This window comes from Equus caballus, chromosome 1, assembly GCF_041296265.1.
Source record: "Equus caballus isolate H_3958 breed thoroughbred chromosome 1, TB-T2T, whole genome shotgun sequence".
In the NCBI taxonomy this organism is placed as follows: Eukaryota; Metazoa; Chordata; class Mammalia; order Perissodactyla; family Equidae; genus Equus; species Equus caballus.
Window position 1 is genome coordinate 27,906,197 of NC_091684.1, and position 27,135 is coordinate 27,933,331.

The 27,135-nt window shown below is 36.8% G+C and overlaps 1 protein-coding gene across 33 annotated transcripts in view; it reads left to right on the plus strand.

Annotated features, from left to right (window-relative positions):
* The window catches only part of NT5C2 (5'-nucleotidase, cytosolic II), a 139,410-nt gene that overhangs the window by 49,580 nt on the left and 62,695 nt on the right, over nucleotides 1-27,135 (plus strand). For all 33 annotated transcript variants that reach the window (XM_023640181.2, XM_023640195.2, XM_070221541.1 and 30 more), the window contains exon 2: nucleotides 14,385-14,506. In XM_023640181.2, coding sequence (XP_023495949.1) covers nucleotides 14,385-14,506 — 122 coding nt within the window. The remainder of the gene's footprint in view (nucleotides 1-14,384; nucleotides 14,507-27,135) is intronic.

The following is a 27,135-nucleotide window of genomic DNA, read 5'->3' on the forward strand; positions in this document are numbered from 1 at the left end:
GCATTGCATTTAGTTGCCATGTCCCTTTAATTACTTTTAATCCACAACAGGTCCCCACCTTTTTGTTTGTTTTCAAAATATTGATATATTTGAAGAGTCCAGTTAGTTGTTTTGCAGAATGTCCCTCAATTTGGATTTGTCTGATCATTGCCTTATGTTTAGATTCAGATTAAATGTTTTTGGCAGGAATAAGCTCTAAGGTTTTTTTTCTTTCTTTTTTCTTTTTTGAGGAAGATTAGCCCTGAGCTAACTACTGCCAGTCCTCCTCTTTTTGCTAAGGAAGACTGGCCCTGAGCTAGCATCCATGCCCATCTTCCTCTACTTTATATGTGGGATGCCTAGCACAGCATGGCTTGCCAAGTGGTGCCATGTCTGCACCTGGGATCCGAACTGGTGAACCCTGGGCCTTGAGAAATGGAAAGTGTGCACTTAACTGCTGTGCCACCAGGCCGGCCTCATGAAATTTTTTTTTAAAGGTTTTATTTTTCCTTTTTCTCCCCAAAGCCCCCTGGTACATAGTTGTATATTCTAGTTGTGGGTCCTTCTAGCTGTGGCATGTGGGATGCTGCCTCAGCGTGGCCTGACGAGTGGTGCCATGTCCGAGCCCAGGATCTGAACTGGCGAAACCCTGGGGCGCGGAAGCGGAGCTTGCAAATTTAACCACTTGGCCAAGGGCCCGGCCCTTTAAATTTTAACATAGTCAAATTGGTCTGTCTTTTCTTTTATGATTTGTGTTGTCTTTTATCTAAGAAAGCTTTCCCTACCTTGATGTCATAAGGCTCTTCATCTCTGTTTTCTTCTAAAAGTTGTATGATTTTGCTTTTCATATTTAGGTTTATAGATGCTGCTGATTCTTTCTGCCTAGTCTACTTTTAATATGGTGTTTAATTAGCATTTGTGTTACACATTCTTTTTCTACCACTGTGTTTGTCATGAAATTACTCTCTGTAAATTCCTAAGGACAGGACAGGTTTTGTTATGCTCTAAATTTGGGTCAGGACATTGTAGAAAGTGAAAATCTTGAGTTATCCATTATAGTCTAAATGTTTTACAACACAGATTTGCATTACTCTGCAGTATTTTGTCTGAAGTAATTTGCCTGAAAAGATGAGTATTACATGTATTTGACTAGTTATCCTTAAAAAACATTTTGTGAACTTTTAAAAAAATTATTCCTCTTAGAATCTAGTTAGGCATTTGTATATCTCTATCTGGTTTAAATTTTAGAGCTGCTAAGTAAACAAGCTAAAAATGTATAGGTTGGAATAGCTCAAACATTCTGTATCAGAATTGTAAGAATTTTAAGATGTATCTATAGAAATTTAATTGGTATCATGCCGTAAATAAGATTAAGTTGTAACTTAGAGAATAAACTTTGGAATCTTTCACAAATTTGAAGTCAGAAATCCCATAATTTTAGCCTGAATTACTTACTTTTGCAGTAGGTTTAATGAGATGATTCTATGTGGAACTAAGAGCTTTCAGGGAAAAAGAAACAAACCTACAGATAGTAGATTACATTTAGGATACTTAGACTGACATGAAAAAATGTGTGAAATTGTCTAGCCTTTGGGCGCTCTGAAGTTTTGATTTGGGAAGTAGAGACCTATTATAACATTCCTCCATACATAAAGTACTACATTGTGTAGAGGCCACAAGTATTAAATATTATGGGATCTAGCATTATAAATAATTTATTAAGCACTGTGTGTCGGTCACTGTTCTTAGCACCTTACCCTTGTTAATGCATTGAATCTTTGTTCCAACTCTGCATTTTGATGTAGAAGAAACTGAAGTGATTGTATAATTTGCTCAGTCATAGAGCTAATTAGTGTAGGAGGCTGGTTTTGAACTCAGAGACTGTGGCTCCGGAATCTTCACTCTTCACCACAAGTATAATTCTATGGCCTTGGTCAAATTATTTAACTGCTCTATGTAGTTTTCTTCTTTGTATAATGAAGATAATAGTACCTAACTCATACGGTGGTTGTGAGAATTCAATTAGGCAAAATATGTATAGTGCTTAGAATAATACATGAAAAAAAAGTGAGGACTCAGTAAATGTTAGCTATTATTATGTTAGCATTATTAAGGCATTGAACTTATGCCCATCTCTGAATTTTTACCAAATAAATGAACCAAGCCATAAATGTGAATTTATATACAAAAAGGTGGAAATATTGTCGTGATTATTTCTGCCTTTCTGATTTTTATTTCTTTACTGTTTTGTAAGAGGAAAAATAGCAGCTAAAGTAAAGTTGAATGGCGAGTCCGAAGGAGCTCATTGGTAGGAGAATGACTTTTTGAAATAAAGCAGAATTTTTTACCTGCTTTTTGAAAGAATATTCAAGAATCATTACTAAAGGCGCAAAGTATTATATATATTTTTACTGAATGTAAAAACTGTTCAGCTCTGTTACCTTTATGTTTTTGAAAGACCTTAGTTAATTATAGTAATGTTTTGAAGAAATAGATTGCATGCTACATATCCTCAAGCTCAGTCATTTAAAATGTATTGTTTTGTTTTTTACATGCTCTCTTGTTCATGTCAATTACTGTTATTGTTGGTCTGGTATTACTCAAAACATTCAGTTAGAAGCAACCTTCCTATGCTGATGTGGAACAAATATATAGTGTTCTGTGTGATATGGCAGAGGTAATGGAATTCTAGGAGTAGCAGCAGTAGAATGTTCAGGAGAACATAACAAAATTCAAGTCTTTGGTATGTTTTTGACACTTCAGGAACATATGAAATAAATTATATTTTCTGGTTACGGTTTCAAACTAGAGATTGGAGCATGTTGTTGCTTGAAGAAGAAAATCATGTTGTCAAGGCAGCAGGTACTGCATTTCTCACTTGACAAGATCTCCTCAGTTTTATTTCCTGTCAGAGAACAAGGAACCTTCTGTTCCAAGGCCTGATGTCAAAATGTTAGCAAAATATTACCTTAATCAAACCAAGAATCTTACATGTTTTTGAACCAAGAGTAGATTTCACAGAGATTCATTTAGAGCATTAAAAGGAGGAACTGTGCAGTATTCTTGCACTTTGAGGCTTACGCAAGAATTATCCTCTGAAAAGCGTAAAAGTGGAGAGGTTTAGGCATTCATCTATTTCTGTCTCTATGTATCAGGTAGGTCTAATGTTCAAGGAACTGGGAAAACAGCAGCAATACAAAACAAGTTTCATCCTCATGGAACTTACGTTTTAGAAACAGGAATTGACAGTATGCAAACTGTCAAATATATTATGTCTGGAAGTGTTAATGTGCAAAAAAGAAAAAGAAAAAGAAAGCAGGGTAAGAGGATAGCAAATGATAAGTCCCAGTGGGTAGGTAAGTGCGATTTTACTACATGGAATTTGTTAGTCTTCTGCAAACATGTGTGTGCAAACTATGAATGTTGGCCTTTTATAGGAATATATGGTACAACTTGGGGCAAATGATATAAAGACCTCTGAATGAAAATAATGAAATGAAAAACGAACAAAAAACTGTTCATCATGAGCTGTTTAAAAGATAAGAGGCAGTGAAACATTTAACACAGTTTACACACAACACAGTTTTAAGGAGTCTTCCTTTTTGGGAAAAATTGTCATTCCTTCATCTTAAAATATTTTGTGATTATATCCTTCCATGTATTACTTTTATGATTAGAAGGAGCACAGTTTACAAAAATACCTTCAAAGCTATGGTTTATTTCAGAGTGCTGTTCTTTGAGTTAGAGGTGACCCTGTTAACTACAGATATTGTGATTTAGATTGTCAGTGGTATTAGTAGGAGAATTAATCTAAACTTGGATCTGACTTCCCTTGTTTTCCAGGGAATGTATTTGTAAGTAAGTTGGTTTGTGGTCATGTTATAGAGGGGACTCTTGACTGCAACATAATGATGAAACCAACTGACTTACCACTATACTTCATTGGTTTTACTTGCTCATCTATCAAGGATTAGGGTTTTCAAAGGCTGTGTGTAAAATGTGCCTGCTTTGTATGATAGCAGGCATACAGATAAAAGGATATAGCTTTAACTTTTCTTTTTCTATAAAATAAACTAGTTTAATATGTGTAATATGCAATTAAAGTTGTATTTATGAAGATTAAAATAAATTTCAGGCTGGTGAGAAAACTTGAAGAAACTGTTCAACATTATCCATTCCGTTCAGGTTTCAGGGCAGTGTTCAGTGGTCTTAGAATGAGAATGGTTGATTATAAAACGTATAAATTCTAACTTTTGTATTTCAAACACAAAATAAATTCCAATGAAGTTTAGTAAAACACTGAATGTACATATTTACTATTATCATTACCCTGTTATCTATATTGACACACTTATTTCCTTGAAAAATGAACATTTGATTGAAACTGCCACGTGTATTAAACAGTTTGCCGGATAGACCTGTGCTACGTATTCTATGTAAGTGCCACTCACTTCTTTCCAGGTGAATTACTGACAAGACCTGAAACAGACGTTTAAAATGACTTTGCTCACTAGGCTGCAGATTGCTAAGGAGGCTTTTCTTAGTGGTTTCAGTTACTCTTTGCTTCCTGTTTTCAGCAGTTACCTGGAGCTGTTGGGGCAGCTGATTTCCTTTCCTTTGGGGGAGGGAGATGTTAGTGCTGAAGGGAATTGTGTACGTTGTGTGTATGAATTTTTTTTTTTTCCTGAGAAAGATTTGCCCTGAGCTAACATCTGTTGCCAGTCTTTCTCTTTTCTTTTCTTTATGTGAGCTGCCACCACAGCATGGCCACTGATAAGTGATGTGGTTCCACACTCAGGAACCAAACCCAGGCCACTGAAGCAGCGCATGCTGAACTTTAACTACTAGGCCATTGGGGCTAGACCCCTGTGAAATATTTTTAAAGTGTGAAACTTTATTTTAAGTGCTTGAGACTTAATTTCAGTTGTTACTCTTCGGGTACGAGTACTTTGTAGGCTGGATATTTTATATTTAAACAAAGAATTATCTAACTGTACCACTATTTTTTGAAGAGAATTGAAATTTAAGCTTTTTATTCACTATTAGTCAGTGTGTTCCTGCACAAAATTGGGGTTCTCTGCCTGATGCATATAAACAAGCCAGTTAATTATGGCATCAGCCTTTGGGAAAAGAGATCAGCTTTATTCTGCAAGATCGATGTGCAGGGAGAACAGGGGGGCGTTTGCCCTCAGATCTGTCTCCCCAAGTTAGGATTTGGGGCAAAATTTAAAAGGTTAGGGAGAACAGGCTGGCACATAGAAATACTGGTGAGACAGATTTTGTTTGGTGGACTTCAAGCATTTGTGGTAGAGATTTAAAAATTTATGACAGGGTTCTAAACATTTTTGATGAGGTGGGAAGGAATTTTAACATCAGATGTTCATGAATGAGGGACCTCTTCTGACGCGTCCCACTGTCAAGTTCCGGTTGTGTCCCTGTCCTTGTGTTCCATGGGAAGGAGGATCTTTGGTTTGGCGGTTGTTTCAGGTCATGATTTCTTCTTTTGTACATGCCTTGGCTACATGACTTTGCAGATTTCCTGAAAGGCAATTTTTTTAAAAGGTTATTTTTTTATTTTATATTTTTTTTGAGGAAGATTAGCCCTGAGCTAACTACTGCCAATCCTCCTCTTTTTGGTGAGGAAGACTGGCCCTGAGCTAACATCTGCTGTGGGACACCTACCACAGCATGGCTTTTTGCCAAACAGTGCCATGTCTGCACCCGGGATCCAAACCAGCAAACCCCAGGCCACCGAGAAGCGAACGTGCGAACTTAACCACTGCACCACCGGGCTGACCCCAAAAGGTTGTTTATTTATGTGTTATTATTATTGTTATTTTTTGGAGGAAGATTAGCCCTGAGCTAACATCTGCTGCCAATCCTCCTCTTTTTGCTGAGGAAGATTGGTCCTAGGTTAACATCTGTGCCCATCTTCCTCTATTTTATATGTGGGATGCCTGCCACAGCATGGCTTGATGAATGGTGGTAGGTCCGCACCCAGGATCCGAACCCTGGGCTGCCAAAGCAGAGCACACAGACTTAACCACTGTGCCACCGGGCTGGCCCCGGAAAGACAACTTTTAATTACTGTGTTGATAGGAGATGGAATCAGTTGAACTGGTCCTGGAGGACCTGTGGGTACAGATCCCCCATTTTTGTTGTGTTGATTCATTCCTCAATTTTGAGTGACATAGGGTGACGACTGCTCTAGCTTCTTCCTGCTGATAAGAGGCATAGGTTGTTCCATCTCACTGAACCAGTCTCTTAGTAAGAAGCTGATGCAGGTGGGCTCACAAAGTTAGGCCTATATTTTGTAAGCAAGTAACCAGGTATTTAATAAGAAGCATTTCTGGAGAAGCAAAAAGAAAAACAAGGTTAATGGTTGGAGCAAATTATAAACCGGTTTTTGAGCCCAGGGGGCAGCCAGTCAAAGGATTTCTAGTTGTCAGAGTCGAGGCATCTTTTGCAGTTTGAAATGTCTCTGACGATGTCCTTGGGTATAAGTTTCTTTCTGAGTGGCTTATACAGCAACAGACGTGAATCTCTCTTAAGTTTATATCAAGTTGTCGAGCTTCAGTTTGCAGGGCTTCAGGGAAAAGGGAAGGTTCAGTTCTCATTTATTCCAAATGAAAATGATGGAAGAAATTGAAAACATTAGTTTAGAGATTTGTAGCCAGATATTTCAGGAGACTAGAAGAATTCAAGATCAGGTCCAGTTTACAGATAGAAAACAAAAACCTCAAAGATAATTAACAGAACTAGAGTCAAATATCCATGAATGTGTACTGTAGTTTCTATTGAAACATAATTTTTCTCTCTAAAATCACCATCATTTTTACCAAGGATAGCCAAATTAAGACTCACTTACTGGCAAAATAAGTCTAGTTTCAATAAACTTGGCCCAGTTATTTACATAGGTACAGCAAGAATAGCATTGAGCATATGGGCTCTTTTTTTTCCTTTTGAGGAAGATTAGCCCTGAGCTAACATCCACCACCTCTTTTTGCTGAGGAAGATTGGCCCTGAGCTAACATCTGTGCCCATCTTCCTCTACTTTATATGTGGGACACCTGCATAGCTTGATAAACGGTGTGTGGGTCTGCACCTAGGATCTGAACTGGCGAACCCCAGGCTGCTGAAGTGGAGTGCATAAACTTAACAGCTGTGCCACTGGGCTGGCTCCATATTGGCTCTTTTAAATCCACTTTGCTGGAACTTTTCTTAAGGAATCTCAGATAGAACTTTAACAACCTCTTGAGGCCAGGAAAGCCAAGCCAAGGACTTGTCATCAGACTCTGCCTGCAATACCTACAGATTTGGGTGAATTCCTCTCTTTTTGATGTCCCCGAAATATCCCAAGGGTTCCTTGAACCTCTCAGGGAAATCACCTTTTTTACTCACCTGGTGAGATTGCTGGGAACCCTGTAAGCAAGATACCAGGCCAGTATTTCCAAGTGGCTTTATTCCATACAGTCAACCTTTGTTCCTCAAAAGCTGTCTTGTATCTGAATCTGTATATTTGTCTCAAATATGACACCCATTCAAGGCTTTGGTAATACAAGCAATGTTTCCAATTGTGTCCTGTTATAAGGAGAACAGATGCTTATTGAACTTATGCAAATAACTGTGTTGCCATGAAAACAGTACTCACTAAGAGTTTCCAAATTCTAGAGGGATCAGGTAGGGGGAAAAAAAGCTAGATGTTTCAATTCTGCTTACAAAGTTATAATTTTCCAAATTTCTGTAAGTCATAGTTAGCTTAAGCAAAAAGATTTCCTTAAATCTGAAAAAAACAAAACATTAAAAAAACTGGCAGTATCTCAAATGAAAAGTAATAAAAATTTTAATCATCCTCATCAGTTTATTCTGTCTGGTGTAATCGATTTTTGTTCTTAATCTTCTGTTAGCAGTTTCATGAAGTCATCAGTTTCTCCGTTAGAGTTCTGTAATTTCTTGCCCAGTTCAGGTTTATGATCTATAGATTTATCAGAAACCTGTATTCTAGAGTAAGTGTCAGAGTCCTTTCCATGAATCTCTCTGAAGATGAAACATATTTGCAAAAACATCAGAGTAAAACAACTGTCTCAAAACACTCAAAAATGGCAATTGACAAAGACTTGGTTATTTCTGTGACATACAACACTTCAAGATAATAACTAGAATTATGGCTGACTACCAGGACACATCAGAATTTTAGGAATGTTAGCTAATTTTTAAAACACTTATAGCAATAACATTTACCCACATAATATCATAGGTCCCTGTGAAACAATGCTTAGTTATGCATTTAACCATGGTGACAAAGATTTTCAGGCCAATGCAGAAAATTAAATAGATATAAGAAAAACCTTAGCACGTGTGTCTAAAGACCTGATAAACACAATACAGGAAATTTATTTTGATAAAACATAAAATCTCTACCCTTCTGGTAGGCTACTCAAAGAAAAAAACCTTTCATCATCTCTTTATCAAGAGCAGACTAAAAGTTCAAGAAAATTATCCTTTTAAGAGAGAGCTAACCAAATTCTAATTTTGTATCAGCTTACTTTTGACGTTAAAACTCATTTACTTAATTAGATTTATTTCAATCTTAGCCAACTTGACCATGCATAAAACTCTGTTTTGGGGTTCCTCTTCCACAGACCTTCTTTAAATTTCTTATAACATTCAGAATTTGTCCCATGCCTTCCTTTTTTTCCCCTCCTCGTATTTAAGGACAAATTTATCTTTCTTAATAAAACAATTCCCACTCCTTACTGACAACTTAACATCTTACTTTCCTTGAATACAAAGATGTTTTCCTTATTAATTTTTAGTATCTTTAATTACATAATTAATTAGAATTTTTAACCCTTACAGACCTTAATTTTTAGTGAAAACTAAAAAATAAGCAATTAAGAACTGTCTTTTATGTTAGCTTTTTGTGACTTGGCAAGTTTATAAACATGCTACTTCATAGTACAATTTTTAATAAAATACAAGATGTGTTTACTGATAGACCCAAACATCTTTTAGTTTCTTTGGAATAAGAAGCCAAAAGTAGATAGACATGTTTAGCAATAATATTTCAGTATGTTATCTTATTTGAAAATGACCTTGATATTCAATGAGTTTTTTAATTTATCAATTTCACTTAGCAAACTTCAAAGTTTGAAATTACCAGAGAGCTTTTGGAATTTATCTTAAATATTCATGCCATAACACATAATTGTTAAAAATTTCACCCAACACTTTTATCTTTTTCGCATCTATTTAGTTTACTCATTCCCAATAACTACTTAGATTGCCTATAAAACTTCATGAGACATTAGACAAAATTGGCTATCACTTAAAATTATTATTTTTGCTAATCAGTTTTGTAATAAAGATAACATCAGCTTATTTGACCAATAAATGTAGAATAAAGGCTGCATGTCTGCATCATATCCAATGCTGATAACTTTGAGGACATGTCCATTTTAATCAAACCAACAATCTTAAATAAGCTCTCATATACGAGCAGTTAATTTATATCATGTTAACTGGAAAGACATTTGGGTTACTTGCTATTATATTTAGAAATAATCTATGTAAGTGCTTACTTTAAGCCAATTGAATAGAATTCTTTAGAAATTATACCATCCAGATGTAAGATATCACATACATACATATATATAAACACACATACACAGAGACTCCACAGCTCTTGTTTTAAAATTACGCCATCAGGGCTGGCCTGGTGGCGTAGCGGTTAAGTGCTCACGTTCTGCTTTGGCAGCCTGGAGTTCGCCGGTTCAGATCCTGAGTGCGGACATGGTACCGCTTGGCAAGCCATGCTGTGGTAGGCGTCTCACATATAAAGTAGAGGAAGTTGGGCACAGATGTTAGCTCAGGGGCAGTCTTCCTCAGCAAAAAGAGGAGGATTGGCAACAGATGTCAGCTCAGGGCTAACCTTCCTCAAATAAAATAAATAAAATATAAAGTTATGCCGTGAATCAAGTACAGTAATACAAGCCTCCCTAGTTATGAATCCAAATTCTATTTGAGCCTTTTGTAATATTTTTGGAGAAGACACTCAAGATTCTAGATTTTTGGCGAGGCTACTCTTATGGCCTTTTTTCTTTTTTCTTTCTTCAATCCTAGGAATTAGTGATGGGCTAGATAGTCCCCGGGATCTTTGAGATGAGGGAAATGGGTGGAGTTTAAACTGCCTCTAGAGCTGAGTTTCCAGTCTTGCAAGGATAAAAGAGGTTGACTTACCCTTTCAGTTACGTTTTTTCAATTTAGAAGTTTTTTCAATTTAAGAATGCATCCTCTGACCATTGCAAGTAGGATCTTAATAGTGACTCAAACCAGTAAGCATCTATGGCTTAACTATGGATGCAGGAGGCCTTCTCAAAAGAGTGCAAAAGAAGCAGCCCTCACAAGATCCAGAAAGTTTACTCTGAAAAATAGTCCAAGAAAGCAAAGGCTTCCATTGCACATGTGGTAGTGTACTAATAAGCAGTGAAGTTTGAGAAGACAAAAGGCCCCAGTGAACTGGGACGCCTCATGACAAACTCCCCTGAGAGCTGATACTGCAGGGCAAAGAGAGTACAACCACAGTCTACTCGACTGGCTGCCAAGATGCATGCCAATACATGCATCTTCCAGATGGCGGAGACCAGAGAAGTCACAAAGCCAAGCTCTCAAGACAAAGAACAAGACAAAAGAAAAAACAAGTCATCTTGGGCTGGCCTGGTGGCGCAGTGGTTAAGTTCGCACATTCTGCTACTTGGCAGCCCGGGGTTCGCTGGTTTGGATCCTGGGTGCAGAGATGGCACTGCTTGGCGAAAGCCATGCTGTGGTAGGAGTCCCATCTATAAAGTAGAGGAAGATGGGCACAGATGTTAGCTCAGGGCCAGTCTTCCTCAGCAAAAAGAAGAGGATGAGCAGTAGTTAGCTGAGGGCTAATCATCTTCTTCTTCAAAAAAGTCATCTTGTATGCACATTAACAGTTGAGTCTCTCTGAGCCAAATTAATACCTAGGAGAGAGGTCCTGCGGGTTTGGGGATTGTGTGTGGTTTAGAGAGTACCTTGTTGCATGGACGTTTTCTTGAGCTTGGCAGGGAACCTGTGGTCATCTATCCCATTCCATGACCAACTTGTCCTATCATGGGACTCTTTTTGTGGTGGCGAGCGCTCTGATGGCTCTTGACTGCTTGATCTTTGCCCACCAATTTTGCAGCCTTTTTTGGCTTTCAAGATGTCCCTTAGCAACAGCTTCCACCTCATGCATATACTTCATAGGCTGGCCCTACAGCAAAGTTTACTGCAGGCCTGCCCAGATAACAGGCTTATGAGGATGCCTGCATCTTGCCCTATCATTTTTTTCCTTTTATGACAAACGACACAAAAAAACAGCAACAAGGAAAAATAGTGACCATCTCTGGGAGGAGAAGATCAATAAACCAGGGAGTACTCAGTAGCTCATACTACGTACTCGTAGCTAAAAGTTGCCATATTTGGGAAAATGCAGCCTGAGGGGCTACAGGTGGGGATTGAATTACCGTTTTCCATTGTTTCAGAGTTTAGACACAGCCGGTCAAAAGTATATTTATGCTGCAGCTAGAACTAGATTGTGAAAATTTCAAGCGTCCTCGAAATCTAGACCCTTACCATGAAGGCCAAGCCAAGGCTTCCTTCTGATGGCCAGTGTAATTTACATGAGGCTGATGGCTGTTTGGTAGGACCCTTAGCCACAGACAGGAGTGCAACCTGCATTTCTGTCCAACCACCTCTGACTGCAAAATGGAGTGCAACTGCATTTTTGTCCAACTGTAGTTTGGGGACCCCCCCCCCCCCCCCCCCCCCCCCCCAGTGATTTTCAAGCCAGACTGTCAGGACACAAAACAAGCTTGGTAAGATTCTGCAGTTCTTTGTAAATATTTACTGTTCCTGGAACCTTTAGGTCAAAAGGTGGAGCCCTTGACTCTTTAAAGATTTCTTTGTTTCTCAGTTTGAAAACTCAGGAGCCCAGAGTGGCCACTGTAATTTTAAGTTATCCTGGGTTGTCTTGGCAGCTGTTTACAGTTATCCCCTTTTGGGTGGCTTTTCCCAAGGTGGCCACAAAAACCAAGATAACTTCTAAAGAGAGTTTGTTACGATCACGGAGAAATTCAGTCCCCCAAACAGCCAATTTTAACAAATACAACAGTGAGACATAGACAAACATGGACTCCTGAGACCCTAACCCTGTGACCCTATCCCAGAGCTCAGGACTCTAACCCGATCCCTTTGAGTGCCCCAGTGGCTGTAAGCCTTTTATATTGTCTCCCTTAAACCCACAATCCTAGCCTTGAGATTTTAACCCAGCAAAAAATCTCACCAGTGGGACCTCTAATCCAGAATCCTGAGAGATTAGACAGTTTTAGGTACAGGTGTGTTTTAACGAGGTCGCTCATCCAAAAGAATCTGATCCTGGAGCTGTTTTCTTCTCCCAAAGGAAAAAGAAATGCCTTGGGGTGTGGAGCACTGCGGGGGGCGGGGGGGGTGGACAAGAATCTAATCAGTTGAGCCTCTAGATGAAACTGTCTAGGTGGCCACTTAGGGTTGATGAAAAGACCCTATACCCTACTGGGGGTTCCAGAGCCTCAGGCAGGTGGCCACAGGACCTTGTGCCTTCATGGTCACCAATTGTTACCACACAAAATTGGGGTTCTCTGCCTGATGTGCGTAAACAAGCCAGTTAATTACAGCGTCAGCCTTTGATACAAGAGATCAGCTTTATTCTGTGAGATGGATCTGCAGGGAGAATAGGGAGCATGTGCCCTCAGATCTGTCTCTGATTCAGGATTTTGGGCAAAATTTAAGAGGTTAGGGAGAACAGGCTGGCGTACAAAATGCTGGTGAGACAAGTTTTGTTTGGCAGGCTTGAAGTATCTATGGTAAGGTTTTAAACACTTACGACAGGGTTCTAAACATTTTTGATGAGGTGGTGAAGGAATTTTAACACTTGGATCATCGGGAGGGCGGGGATAGGGGGGCGGTTCCCGAAACTACAGTCGGATAAAAATGCAGTTGCACTCCATTTTGCAGTCAGAGATGGTTGAAGAGAATGAGGGACCCTTCGTTTCTGATAAGAGTCCAACTTTCGAGTTCCGGTTATGTACCTGTCCTTGGGTTCTGTGGGATGGAGGATCTTTGGTTCCGCGGTTGTTTCATGTCACGATTTCTTCTTTTGTGCGTGCCCTGGCTATGTGACTTTACAGATTTTCTGAAAGGCAGTTCTTAATCACTGTGGTGATAAGAGATGGGGTCAGTTGAACTACCTGGTCCTGGAGGGCCTGCAGTTACAACTGCTGTACCTTAGGGGGGAAAACTACTCTTAAGCTTGACACTGGAAACAGGTGACAAATCAAATGTTTACCTCCTTATTGGAACTCTCTCTCTTTCTTTTTTTGACAGATGATAAAGAATCATCATCTTTAATTTTATCGTCCCATGAAATATAGTTAAGCATTAGGTAGACTGTGGATAGAGTTCACAAGTCTGTCATAGTGATGCTATGTTAGATAAAATCATAGGAAAATGGTTCATTTTCTTATGTGAATTTCACCTCAGTAAATTATTTAAAAAGGCTACAAAGATAGTTTGTTTAAAAATTGACTTAATGTCATAAATGATGTTAACATTTTCAAAATTGGAAAAGTTAGGTTGCAGATGTTTTCAGAAATATTGGTATTCTAATAAAATGTTAAGCTTGTTAACTCTAAAGGAATATTTTTCATCCTTATTTAGAACTATTTACAGATGAAAATTTCAAAAACAGAAGTCAAACCTAGAACAGTGCCTAGTATAAAAGTACATAAAGACACTTAAGTGCTTAGCTCGCTTTAGATGTTTATCCTAATGAGATGAAATGTTTTAGTGTATTTCTTCTTCTAGTCCCTAGCCTTGAATACTAGCTGAAAGATAACTTATAGAAAAATATAAAAGCATGATATAATTAGAAATAAAACATTCATTACTTATATTTGTTACCACCATTGATTGAGCTTAGTATGTTGATCAGAATTAAAAAGTTGCTTCACACTTTTTGAAACATACATACTGAAAGTTATATATTTTCACAAATCTGTCATCTTAGGCTCTTTTCTAGAATCTGTGATTAAAGTTAGTTATTATTGGCAGTCATGCTTAATTATTTGGAAGTGATATAGATGATCCTTCTGGATGGAAATTACCATATGAAACTACTTTCCTAAATTTACATAGTTTAGAAGTGTTGGTATGTTTTTCACTATATTTACCATATTCAATATGTTTAAATAGATAATTATATCAGGCAATTTGCAAGCTAGAGTTTTTTTAAATTTTTTAAAAACTTACATATCAGTATACCAATACCAGTATTAAGCTACTAAATTACTGATTTTCTTTTCTAGAATTCAGCATACAAACAAAATAAAATGACCTCCTGGAGTGATCGATTACAGAATGCAGCAGATATGCCTGCTAACATGGATAAGCATGCCTTGAAAAAATATCGGCGAGAAGCCTTTCATCGGTAAGTATTTTGTCTATTAAATCCTCAAAATAGGTCTATAAAGTGGGCACAGATTATCATTTTACAGATGACGATATTAATGTATAGAGAAGTTGAATAATTTACCCCAGATTATACAGCTAGTTCATGATTCAAACGTAGTCAAAAGTCTAGACTTTTAACCGCTGGTATACCATACTGCTGCTGCTGCATTTTAGAGAACATTTTTTTTACTGCTTCTTGTATTTACTAATGAAAGTCCTTAAGAGCAGAGTCTTCAGCTGCTAGAAGATTGCACCTTAGTTAATAAGAATTAAATTCTTAATTGACATTTACCACAAACTGATTATAATTTTCAAATAGATTTTTAAAATTGTCTCGCCTGGCTGCTGTATGTTAGATTGAATGTGGGTAACTCTGGGTATTAGCAGTGTTTTCTTGTGTTAATTTAAGACTTTAAAATTTTCTCTAAATCGTTTTACCTTTAAAAGTTTAAAATGTATGTATGTTCAATTTGTTTACCACTTTTAATGGATTCAATTAAATGGCCTCTTCTACCTAAATCTTAAGTATCTAAGATACTTGGAACTAGGTACTGCATTTAGGAATTATTTGTTTTTAGACAGAAATTAGAAGTTTATGCTTGCAGTGACTTTATAATAGGAAGATCTGGGCCCTGCAAGACTCTCTCTGCCTTCCATCCTGAGAAAGCCAGGAATAAGTGGAAATGCTGGTGGGACTGGCAGTACTAAAAAGTTGCGTGGTAACTCCAGGAAGTCTCCCACAACTCCTAATTACTCATTTGTTTCTGGGCTAGAGGAAAGAGGAAGTATTACTTAAAAATCTCAGTGAAAGAGGTTTAAACTCATTTATTCAAATAAGTTTTTGTAAGCAGACTAAAAAATAACCCTGATTCCATTCTTCTCTGTGTAAGAAAACTAGGGTCGGAATTAGGTAACATTTTAGTGTTTTGTAAGCATTAATATTTTGAAGAAAATAGTTACTTGAGAAAATGTTTTGAAAGTTAATTATTGTATGAATAGTTGGTTTTTAAAGTAGGCTGGTGATATTTGCCTGATGATAGGTCAGTTCACTAGATAGCTTTTTTTTAAAATTTACAACAATAATTTTTAATGACTACATTATGAAAAATTAATGTAATATAAAGAAATATTGTAAGTACTGCTTGTACTATATAATAATCTTTTGGAAACATATCAAGAGATGGTTCAAGGTGAAAAATTAAAAACTGACTTTCACAAGCAAAAACCTTTATTCAAATCAGTTAATTCATGATATATACAAACTTTTATTACTTTTAGGTGAAAACCACACCTTCTTGTCAACCTGTCACAGTCTTAGAAGGATGCAAAGGGTGAACCCTGAACCTCACAAAACGTGCTAATTTTTGTATTCTGTTTAAAATATGAATACTGCCTTTTTCAAATTTCAGATCTTTTATTCAGCTTTTTCTTTTCGCTTGTTATGTTCATTGGGAGCACTCATAACTTCTACATTCTTGATTCAGTTTGGTCAAAGGGGTTTTATATTCTCTTACTATTCAGAACAATTTCAAGTATTTGTTAAACAGGTTGAACAACAGCTTCATGCAATGGAAACCATCCTTTTCCAACACCTTTATCCCATGAGTATTTATATTTTCACCTACTCCTGGAGCTCAAGAATATGACCTAAATTAAGCATATGAGCTGGCAACAAATCTCTGTCTTGGCAAGGTAGAATCTCCAATCCATCCCACTGTAGGCAGTATACCCATTTACCTTGTTTTATAGCCTCCACAAGTTTTCTGTTTTGATCACTTATTGGTACAAATCTATCAGAGAAAGTAAAATAAGCGATATTTTTACTAGTGGTATACTTCAAGGAACCAAAAAATTTATATTGAGTTTTTGTACATAATTTTAATAATCAAGATCTACAAGAATACATGCAACTGATTTTATCTGCTTTAAAAATGTAAAAGTCTTGAGAGTCAGATACAGAGTGTATTTATGATACACTGGGCCTAGGGACGTTAGTGAAGATGACAGAATACAAGATTATAATGCTGTCTCTGAAATTTGTTCTAAGCAATGAAAAAGGAGTAAACAATCAGAGTAAGAGAGCTGAGTTCAGGTTTTGTGATATTGTGATCCTGGGGAAGCCAGTTAGCCTCTCCAGGTGGTGGTCTCTTAGTCTGTAAAATGATGGGATAAGTAGGAAGATCCCTAAGGCTTCTTTCAACTTTAAAAACTCTATGCTCGATAAATGTTTGTTGCTTTGAACTTAATTGCCAGCTAATAATTGCTTACTTGGGAGTTATGATCCACACTGCATGTTAGAGTCTAATCAATTGATTCCCAAGTGAAAACAGGCCATGCATTTACTGAACAAGTGCCCAGTCAGGTCATGATTTCAGCCCTGATAGGAATTCTCTGGTGTGTGTTTATTCAAAGGAAACAAGGTATTTCACAGCAAATTGATTTAACTCTATTAAGCAGAAACATCTGCTGACTATGTAGCATTTCCAGATGTTTAGGCTGCTGTTATTCTTTAAAATCTGAAAAAGTAAAGACATTTCAGGTTCCCATCAATGTATGAAGACTAAAAATCAGTCAGTGGGTACGAATGATCTTCTGCAGTGTGTGAGACATGTTGCTAGATATGCATAGGAATTAAAGTGTAAAACAGAGCGTATATGTGTATCTATATAAATAAAACGTAACATATGCATTTGGAAGAGATTAGGTAGAGGTGTTTTATACTTTCTTTTCAATTATTTGCTTAGTCTTTATGCTATAAAGTATATATTTGGTTATGATACAACATATTTATCAGTGGAAACAAGGGCTAGAATTATGCAGTGAAGAGAGATCATCTAGTAAACATTGTGTCCTAATTCTATTTAATATGTCATAGCCTGAGTGTACTCCTGACTCATTTGGAATGATGTTTCCTGGAAGATTTTAGATAGGCCTTGCACCTTACGTTCGTCATGTAGTAGAGTGTAGTCTGAAATAATAGAAACAGTAGAAAAAGCATATTCAAGGGTTTGAAATTTTACATCATTTAAAACTTATTTTCCTTTTTTGTGTTTTTTGTTGTGGTAAAGTACACACAAAATTTGCCATCTTAACTGTTTTTAAGTGTACAGTTCAGAGGTATTAAATACCTTCCTGTTCTTGTGCAACCATCACTGCCATCCATCCCCATAACTCTCTCATCTTGTAAAATTGAAACTCTACACCTATTAAACAACTCCCCGTTCTCCCCTCCCCCAGCCCCTGTCAACCAATCACCATTATACTTTTCTGCCTTTGTCATTTAGACTACTACACCTCCTATAAGTGGAATCATACAGTATTTGTCTTTTTCTCACTGGCTCATTTCACTTAGCATAATATGTCCTCAAGGTTCATCCATGTTGCAGAATTTCCTTTTAATATAAAAAATTGGGTTCTTGAACTCTAGCTGATACTTGCTTTTTTTTTTTTTTTGAGGAAGATTAGCCCTGAGCTAACATCTGCTGCCAATCCTCCTCTTTCTGCTGAGGAAGATTGGCCCTGAGTTAACATCTCTGTGCCTATCTTCTTCTATTTTATATGTGGGACACCTGCCACAGCATGGCTTGATAAGTGGTGCTTGGGTCTGCGCCCAGGATCTGAACTGGCAAACCCTGGACCACAGAAATGGAGCACTCGAACTTAACCGCTGTGCCACTGGGCCGGCCCCCAGATATTTGCTTTTGCTAATTAAGAATTTTAAATAGAAACCATTTAGAGGAAACTTATTTTAGTTTTCTTGTTCAGTCAATTTGTTAAGAGTATTCTGTTTCTTGGGCTTTTTCTTAAAGACATTTATTGGAGTTGATAATTTATCAGTTAAATTATGCACACTACAATCATTTATGAACTGTATTTTGTGATTCTTTAGAATTCCTTTTTAGAAGCAGCTAAATATTTTTAGTTAAGTAAATACACATCTTACTTTCAGCCTTCTTCTTGCTTAATATTAGTCGTCTAAATTTCAATATGGAAATGATGGTCAAGAGTCATTATTAAGAAATGTATGACAACTCCAGAATGTATGACAACTCTTGTTCCATTTCCTTATTGTGGTTGTTGAGTCTTCTAGGTTGAGGATAATTATCAGGCCAAACCCTTCATTGGAATATGTTTTGTTATATGATCAGAAGATAGGCTGAGCTGCTCAGATGTTATAGTGGCTTGAAGGAGGCAGGTTAGACAATACGTACCTCTTAAATAGTTCCTTGTTTAACACCTGGAATCTAATAGTGATCAGTACAGCTCAGAATTTGTTTCTACCAAATCAAAGAATGGAACAATTAGATTTTTCATCTGCTCTCCACGTTGGCTGTACCCAGAATGCTGAAGTCAGGTATTTGGTTTTATGCTTTTAAAGTTTCGATGATTACAGTACAGAAGAATTTCTATAAGTGAATTGGTTCTTTCTTTAGGAACACACAGTGTGAATTCAGCAGTGGTTTTTAGCATGTTGAACTGAAATTCGAGAAGTAATTGGGCTTGTGAATTTTTGGTTAACCAGTCTTTTGCCTTGTTTTAAAAGACATTGCAGTCACTTTGTCATTAAAATTCTTTGTATATTTATCTTAAATTCTTTTTTTTAATTGAGATTTAGGCCTCCAGAGCCACATGAGTCTTTATTTAAATCTGTTGAATAATAATTTCTTCTCCAATCAAAGAAAAATTTATTACATAGTTTAAGGAACAAAAAAAATTTGTATACATACTTAAAATCGTTTTGTAGTACCTCTAGCTTGGCACAATAGTAGAGTTAGAAATGTTCATGATTTTTTTAGCCTCAAATTAAAAGCAGGTATCAGGTTTTAAGCAGACAGAGACTGCTAAGTTGATCAATTTTAATTTTTTTCTCAACCACTTACGGATATCACATGAAAGTCATTTAGCTGTTTAGTTGTGTCATCAGTCAAGCTGAATTAACTTGTCATTTTAGTATGGGTTCAAATATTCAAATGGCTAAGTTGTTAAAATTTCAATAGCCATTTTATAAGTTGAAAATCACATGGAAAATGTAGGTCCTCAGAAGTGCCAAGGAGCCATGTTCCTTAAATAATGTAGAGATGGCATATATCTTGTCAGAATAAGAAGAGTGAGGTTGAGGATCAGAACAGTGTTAAAATTTGTTTGCTTTGATTAATGTTTCACATTCCTAAGGAATGACAGATGAGGGTTCAGGGACTGGTAAGATTTTAGCCTATTTATTTCACCCAAAGCATTTAATCTGTGGAATACTATTCAGCAATAAAAAGGAATGAACTTTTCATTCACACGACTTCATATAGCTCAAGAAAATTATGCTGAGTTAAAGCCAATCTCAAAAGCTTACATACTTTATGATTCCATGTCTGTAACATTCTTGAAATGACAAAATTATGAGGATTGAGAACAGAGTAGTGGTTGCCAGGGGTTAAGGATTGGGGTGGGTGGAGGGAGGTGAGTGTAGCTATAAAACAGTAACACAAAGATCCTTGTGATGGGACTGTTTTGTATCTTGACTCTAGTGGAGATTACATAAATCTACATACACAAATGAGTGAATGTAAAATTGGTGAAATCTCAATAAGGGTAGTGAATTGTTTCAATGTCAATTTCCTGGTTGTGATATTGTACTATATTTAAGCAAGATTGGGGAAACTGGGTGCAGAGTACAGGAGATCTCTCTCTGTATTATTTCTTACTACTGCATGTGAATCTCAAATTCTCTCAACATAAAAAGTTTAATTTAGAAAATTCTCTCAGTGGCGTACGTTTTCTTGCATCATAGTAGGTATTCCTTGTCTGTTCTAAATACAGGTGCTTTTTTCTATTGTGCAGCGATACTACTTTATGGAATACAAATTCTCTAAACTTCGTTTTTCAAAAGATGATACTGGATCCTAAAAGATTCTCGATTTGTTTCTCTGCCACCATTCCCTTTCTACTTTGTCCAAAAACAGCATATACCTAAAAAGAAAATAAAAAAGAAAAGTGGTGATGGCAAGGAAGAGTAAGAATCAAGGAGAGTAGATTTTTGACTTAATGAAATCCTGTAAAAGAATCTCAGGTTGAAGAAGTGCTATTCATATTTAGATAGCGTATTTCACCTTCAAGGACTTTTTTGTGTATGGCTTCTTTTATTCAGTGTAATGTCTGAGAGGTAGAGTCATCCATGTTTTTGTGTGTACCAGTAATTTTTTCTCTTTTTGTTAGTATGTGGCATTCCCTTGTATCAGTGTGCCACAGTTTGTTTATTCATTTTCTGTTGATGGACCTTTGGGCTTTTTTCAGTTTTTAGCTTTTAAGTATAAACCTGCTACAGATTGAGGAAATATTTGTAAGTCACACATCTGATAAAGTACTTGTATCTAGAATATGTAAAGAATTTTTAAAATTCAACATTATGAAAACAGTGCAGTGAAGAAAGGGACAAAAGACTGACATATCACTACAGAGGATATATAGATGGCATAAAAGCGTTTGTGTAACATCACTAGCCATTAGGGAAATGCAAATTAAAACCATGATGTCCATGACTATTACAATAGCTAAAACAAAAAATACAATACCAAGTGTTGCCAAGGATATGGAGCAACTGGAACTCTCATACATTGCTGGTAGAAAGACAAAATGGTACAGACACTCTGCAAAACAATTTGGTAGTTTCCTGTAAAGTTCGAGACATTTAGCATATGACCCAGAAATCTTACTCCTAGATATTTACCCTAGAGAAATAAAAACTTACATTCACACAAAAAACTGTACATGAATAATGTTTATAGTATCTCTATTTATAATTACCTCAAACTAGAAACAGCTCAGATATCCTTCAAGGGGTGAATACCTAAACAAAATGCAGTACATCCACAAAATGAAATATAATTCAGGAAAAAGGAACTGTTGATAACACAGAATAATTTGGATGACTCTCAGAGACGTAATACTGAGTCAAAGAACCAGTCTCAAAAGGTTACATACTGTATGATTCTATATATATGACAGTCTCAAAGACAAAACTATAGTGATGCAAGAATCTATTGGTGGGTTTGAGGAGTTGTCAGAGAAGGGGAAGTGTGACTACAAAAGGAAGCAGGAGAAAGTTTTTTGGGGTGATGGAACTGTTTTGATTGCAGATTGTGGTTATTACACAAATCTATAAATGTGTTAAAATTCGTAGATGTGTACATCCAAAAAGTTCAATTTTACTGTATTTTAACTTTGAAAAAAATAAGAATAACACTACTATAAATATTCTTTCTTTTTTCTTTAAAGATTGGCACCTGAGCTAACAACTGTTGCCAATCTTCTTTTTTTTCCCCCTACTTTTTCTCCCCAAGTCCCCCCAGCACATAGCTGTATATTTTAGTTGTGGGTCCTTCTAGCTGTGGCATGTGGACGCCGCCTTAGCATGGCCTGATGAGCAGTGCCATGTCCACGCCCAAGATCCAAACCAACGAAACCCTAGGCCGCCAAAGCGGAGCAGGCAGACTTAACCACTCGGCTATGGGGCTGGCCCCTAAACACTCTTGAACATGTCTTTTGGTGGCTATATGGACTCGTTTCTCTTGGTTTCTACCTAGGAATGGAATTGCTGGGTCATAGGGTAAACATATGTTTATTTCCATAGATACTGCAAAACAGTTTTCCTAAGCAGTTGCTGTGAGAGCAATGTCACCAACACTTTAATATTAATCTTTTAAATTGTATGTTTACTTTAAAAGTTATTCTGGTGAATATATAGTGGCATTTCATTTTTGTTTTAATTTGTATTTTTCTGATGAATAGGTTGAACACCTCTCCATATATTCACTAGCCATTTGGATATCCTCTTTTGTGACTTGCCTATTCAAGTTGTTTGCTAATTAGGTTGTCTTTTTCTTTTATTGATTTGTGTTAATATATATTCTTTAAAAAAAAAAGCTTTATTGAGGTATAATTCACATAACATAAAATGGTAGTATACAAATTAGTGGTTTTTAATATGTTGACGGAGTTGTATAACCATCACCACTATCTAATTCCAGAACATATTCGTCACCCTAAAAAGAAATACTGTACCCATTAGTAGTCACTCTCCATTCCCTTCTCTCCCCAACCCCTGGCAACCACTAATTTACTTTCTGTCTATATGAAATTTCCTTTTCTGAAAATTTCATGTAAATGGAATCATACAATATGTAGTCTTCTGTGTCTGGCTTCTTTCACTTAACATAATGTTTTCTAGGTTCATCTATGTTGTAGCATGTATCAGTAGTTCCTGCCTTTTGACTGCCAAATAATATCCCGTTGTATGGATATATCACATTTTGTTTCCATTGATGGACATTTGTGTTGTTTCCATTTTTGGGCTGTTATGAATAATGCTGCTGTGAACATTTGTATACGAGTTTTTGTGTCTATATTTTTATATACATTGTGGACATGAGTTATTTGTCAGATATATTTATGATTATCCTAGTTTTTGTCTTTTGTCAGTTTAGTTTTGTCAGGAAGATTGGCCCTGAGCTAATATCTGTTGCCAATTTTCCTCTTTTTGCTTGAGGAAGACTGTCCCTGAGCTAACATTTGTGTCAGTTTCCTCTATTTTGTATGTGGGATGCCTCCACAGCATGGCTTGATGAGGGGTGTGTAGGTCTGCACCTGGAACCTGAACCCGTGAACTCCAGGCCACCAAAGCGGAGCATGCGAACTTAACCACTACACCACTGGGCTGGCCCCGCCTCTCAATCTTTTGATGAACAAATGTTCTTAATTTTAAAAATTATTTTTTATTGAGATAAAATTCACTCTTGTAAAATTTACAACTCAGTGGTTTTGGTGTGTTTATAAGATTGTGCAGTCCTTATCACTAATTCCAGAACATTTTCATCAACCCGAAAAGGAACCTCTTACACACTAGGAATAATTCTACATTCCCTCTTCCCTCTGGCTGTTGGCAACCTTTAATCTACTTTCTGTCTTTATGAAATTGCCAAATCTGGACATTTCATGTAAATGGAATTATACAATATATGGCCTTTTTTATGTCTGACTCCTTCACTTAATGTTTTCAAGATTCATTCATGTTGTAGCATAAGTCAGTACTTAATTCCTTTTAATGGCTGAATAATAATTCATTGTATGGATATACCACATTTTGTTTATATATTCATCCGTTGCTTAATATTTGGATTGGTTCTACTTTTTGGCAATTATGGATAATGCTTCTACAAACATTTTTGTACAAGTTTTATGTGGACATGTTTTCAGTTTTGGGGGGTATATATAGCAGTGGAATTTGTTGGGTCATATGGTAACTTTATGTTTAACTTATCGAGGAATTCTCAAACTGTTTCCAAATGTGGATGCTTCATTTTACATTCCCTCCAGCAATGTATGAGGGCTCCAGTTTCTCTGCATCTTCATAATAGCACTTTTTTTAAAATAGCCATCCTAGTGTGTATGCAGTGGCATCTCATTGTGGTTTTGATTTGCATTTCCCTTATGGTTAATGATGTTGAACATCTTTTTATGTTCTTACTGGCCATTTGTATATCTTCTTTTGAGAGATATCTGTTTAGATCCTTTGCCCATTTCTTTTTTTTTTTTTTGAGGAAGATTAGCCCTGAGCTAACATCTGCTGCCAATCCTCCTCTTTTCACAGAGGAAGACTGGCCCTGAGCTAGCATTGTGCCCATCGTCCTCTACTTTATATGTGGGACAGCTGCCACAGCATGGCTTGCCAAGCAGTGCCATGTCCGCACCCGGGATCCGAACTGGTGAACCTCAGGCCACCGAAGGGGAACGTGCACACTTAACTGCTGCGCCACCTGGCCGGCCCCTCCTTTGCCCATTTCTTAGTTGGATAGTCTTTTTATTGTTGAGTTGTGTAAGTTCTTTATATATTCTAGATACTAAACCTTTGTCAGATATGTGATTTTCAAATATTTTCTCCCATTCTTCGTGCTGTCTTTTCACCTTGGTAGTGTCATTTGAAGCACAAATGTTTTTTTAATATTGATGAAGTTCAATTTATCTGTGTTTCTTTTGTTGCTTGTGCTTTTGGTGTCATGTTTAATAAACTATTGCTTAATCTAAGGTCACAAAGATTTATACCTATGTTTTCTTCTAAGAGTTTTATATTTAGGTTTTTGATCCATTGTGAGTTAATTTTTGTATATGGTGCAAGATAAGGGTCCAAATTCATTCTTTTGTATGTGAATATCCAGTTGTCCTAGCTCTGTTTGTTGAAAATTTTGATACCCTTATCAAAAATCAGTTGGCCGTAGATGTATGTGTTTATTTCTGGACTCTCAATTGTGTCCAGTTGATCTGTTTGTCTATCTCTATGTCAGTATGACACAGTCTTGATCGCTGCAGCTTTGTATTAAGTTTTGAAATCATGATGTGAGTCCTCGAGTTTTGTTCTTCCTTTTAAAGATTGTTTTGACTATTCTGGGGCTCTTCCATGTACATAAGAACTTTAGGATCAGCTTGTCAATTTCTATAAAAAAGCCAACTAAAATTCTTTTTTTATTGAGTTCATTGTAGTTTACATCATTGTGAAATTTCAGTTGTACAGTATTTCTTCTCTGTCACCATATAAGTGCTCCCTTTCAGCCTCTGTGCCCACTCCCCCACTCTCCTTCCCCTGGTAACCACTGACTGTTTTCTTTGTCCATGTGTTTGTTTTTATTCCACGTATGAGTGAAATCATAGGTGTTTGTCCTTCTCAAGCTGGCTTATTTCGCTTAGCATAATACCCTCCAGCTGTATCCATGTTGTTGCAGATGGGATGATTGTGTCTTTTTTATGGCTGAGTAGTATTCCATTGTATATATATATACCACGTTTTTTTTTTTTTTTAAAGATTGGCACCTAACAACTGTTGCCCAATCTTTTTTTTTTTCTGCTGCTTCTCCCCAAATCACCCAGTACATAGTTGTATATTTTAGTTGTGGGTCCTTCTAGTCGTGGCATGTGGGATGCTGCCTCAGCATGGCCTGATGAGTGGTACCATGTCTGCGCCCAGGATGCAAATCAGTGAAACCCTGGGCCACTGAAGTGGAGCTGGTGAACTTAACCACTTGGCCATGGGGCCAGCCCCTACCACATTTTCTTTATCCCTTCATCAGTCAGTGGGCACTTGGATTGCTTCCATGTCTTGGCTACATTGAACGTAGGGGTATATATGTTGCTTTGGATTGTTGATTTCAAGTTGTTTGGGTAGATACCCAGTAGTGGGATAGCTGGGTCATAGGGTATTTCTATTTTTAATTTTTTGAGAAATCTCTATACTGTTTTCCATAGTGGCTGCAGCAGTTTGCGTTCCCACTGGCAGTGTATGAGGGTTTCCTTTTCTCCACACCCTCTCCAACATGTTGTTTTTAATCTTAGTGATTATAGCCATTTAAAAATGTGTAAGGTGTTATCTTAGTATAGTTTTGATTTGCATTTCCCTGATGATCAGTGATGTTGAACATCTTTTCATGTGCCTGTTGGCCATCTGTATATCTTCTTTGGAAAAATGTCTGTTCATATCCTCTACCCCTTTTTTGATTGGGGTGTTTGTTTTTTTGGTGGTGAGTTGTGTGAGTTCTTTATATGTTTTGGAGATTAACCCCTTGTCAGATATATGATTTGCAAATATTTTCTCCCAGTTGGTGGATTGTCTTTTCATTTTGTTCCTCGTTTCCTTTGCCTGGCAGAAGCTCCTTAGTCTGATGAAGTCCCACTTGTTTATTTTTTCTTTTGTTTCCCTTGCCCAAGTAGACATCGTATAAAAAAAATCCTTCTAAGACTGATGTCACAGAGTCTACTGCCCATATTTTCTCCTAGGAGTTTTATGGTTTCAAGTCTTACCTTTAAGTCTTTGATCCATTTTAAGTTAATTTTCGTGTATGGTAAAAGATAATGATCTAGTTTCATTTCTTTGCATGTGGCTGTCCAGTTTTCCCAACACCATTTATTGAAGAGACTTTCCTTTCTCTGCTGTATGTTCTTAGCTCCTTTGTCAAAGATTAGCTGTCCCTAGATGTGTGGTTTTATTCCTGGGCTCTCCATTCTGTTCCATTGATCTGTGTGTCTGTTTTTGTGTGAGTACTATGCTGTTTTGATTACTAGAGCTTTGTAGTATATTTTGAAGTCAGGGATTGTGATGCCTCTGGTTTTGTTCTTTTTTCTCAGGATTGCTTTAGCTATTTGGGGTCTTTTGTTGCCTCATAGAATTTTAGGATTCTTTGTTCTATTTCCATGAACATGGGGTCATTGGGGTTCTAATTGGCATTGCATTGAATCTGTAGATCACTTTAGGTAGTATGGACATTTTAACTATATTCTTCCAATCCAATTGAATGGAATATCTTTCCATTTCTTTATGTCATCATCAGTTTCTTTCAATAATGTCTTACAGTTCTCATTATATAGGTCTTCCACCTCCTTGGTTAAATTTATTCCTATATATTTTATTCTTTTTGTTGTGAGTGTAAATTGGATTGTATTCTTGAGTTCTCTTTCTTTTGGTTCGTTATGAGAGTATAAAATGCAACTGATTTTTGTAAGTTCATTTTCTACCCTGTGACTTTGCTGTAGTTGCTGATTATTTCTAATAGTTTTCTGATACATTCTTTAGAG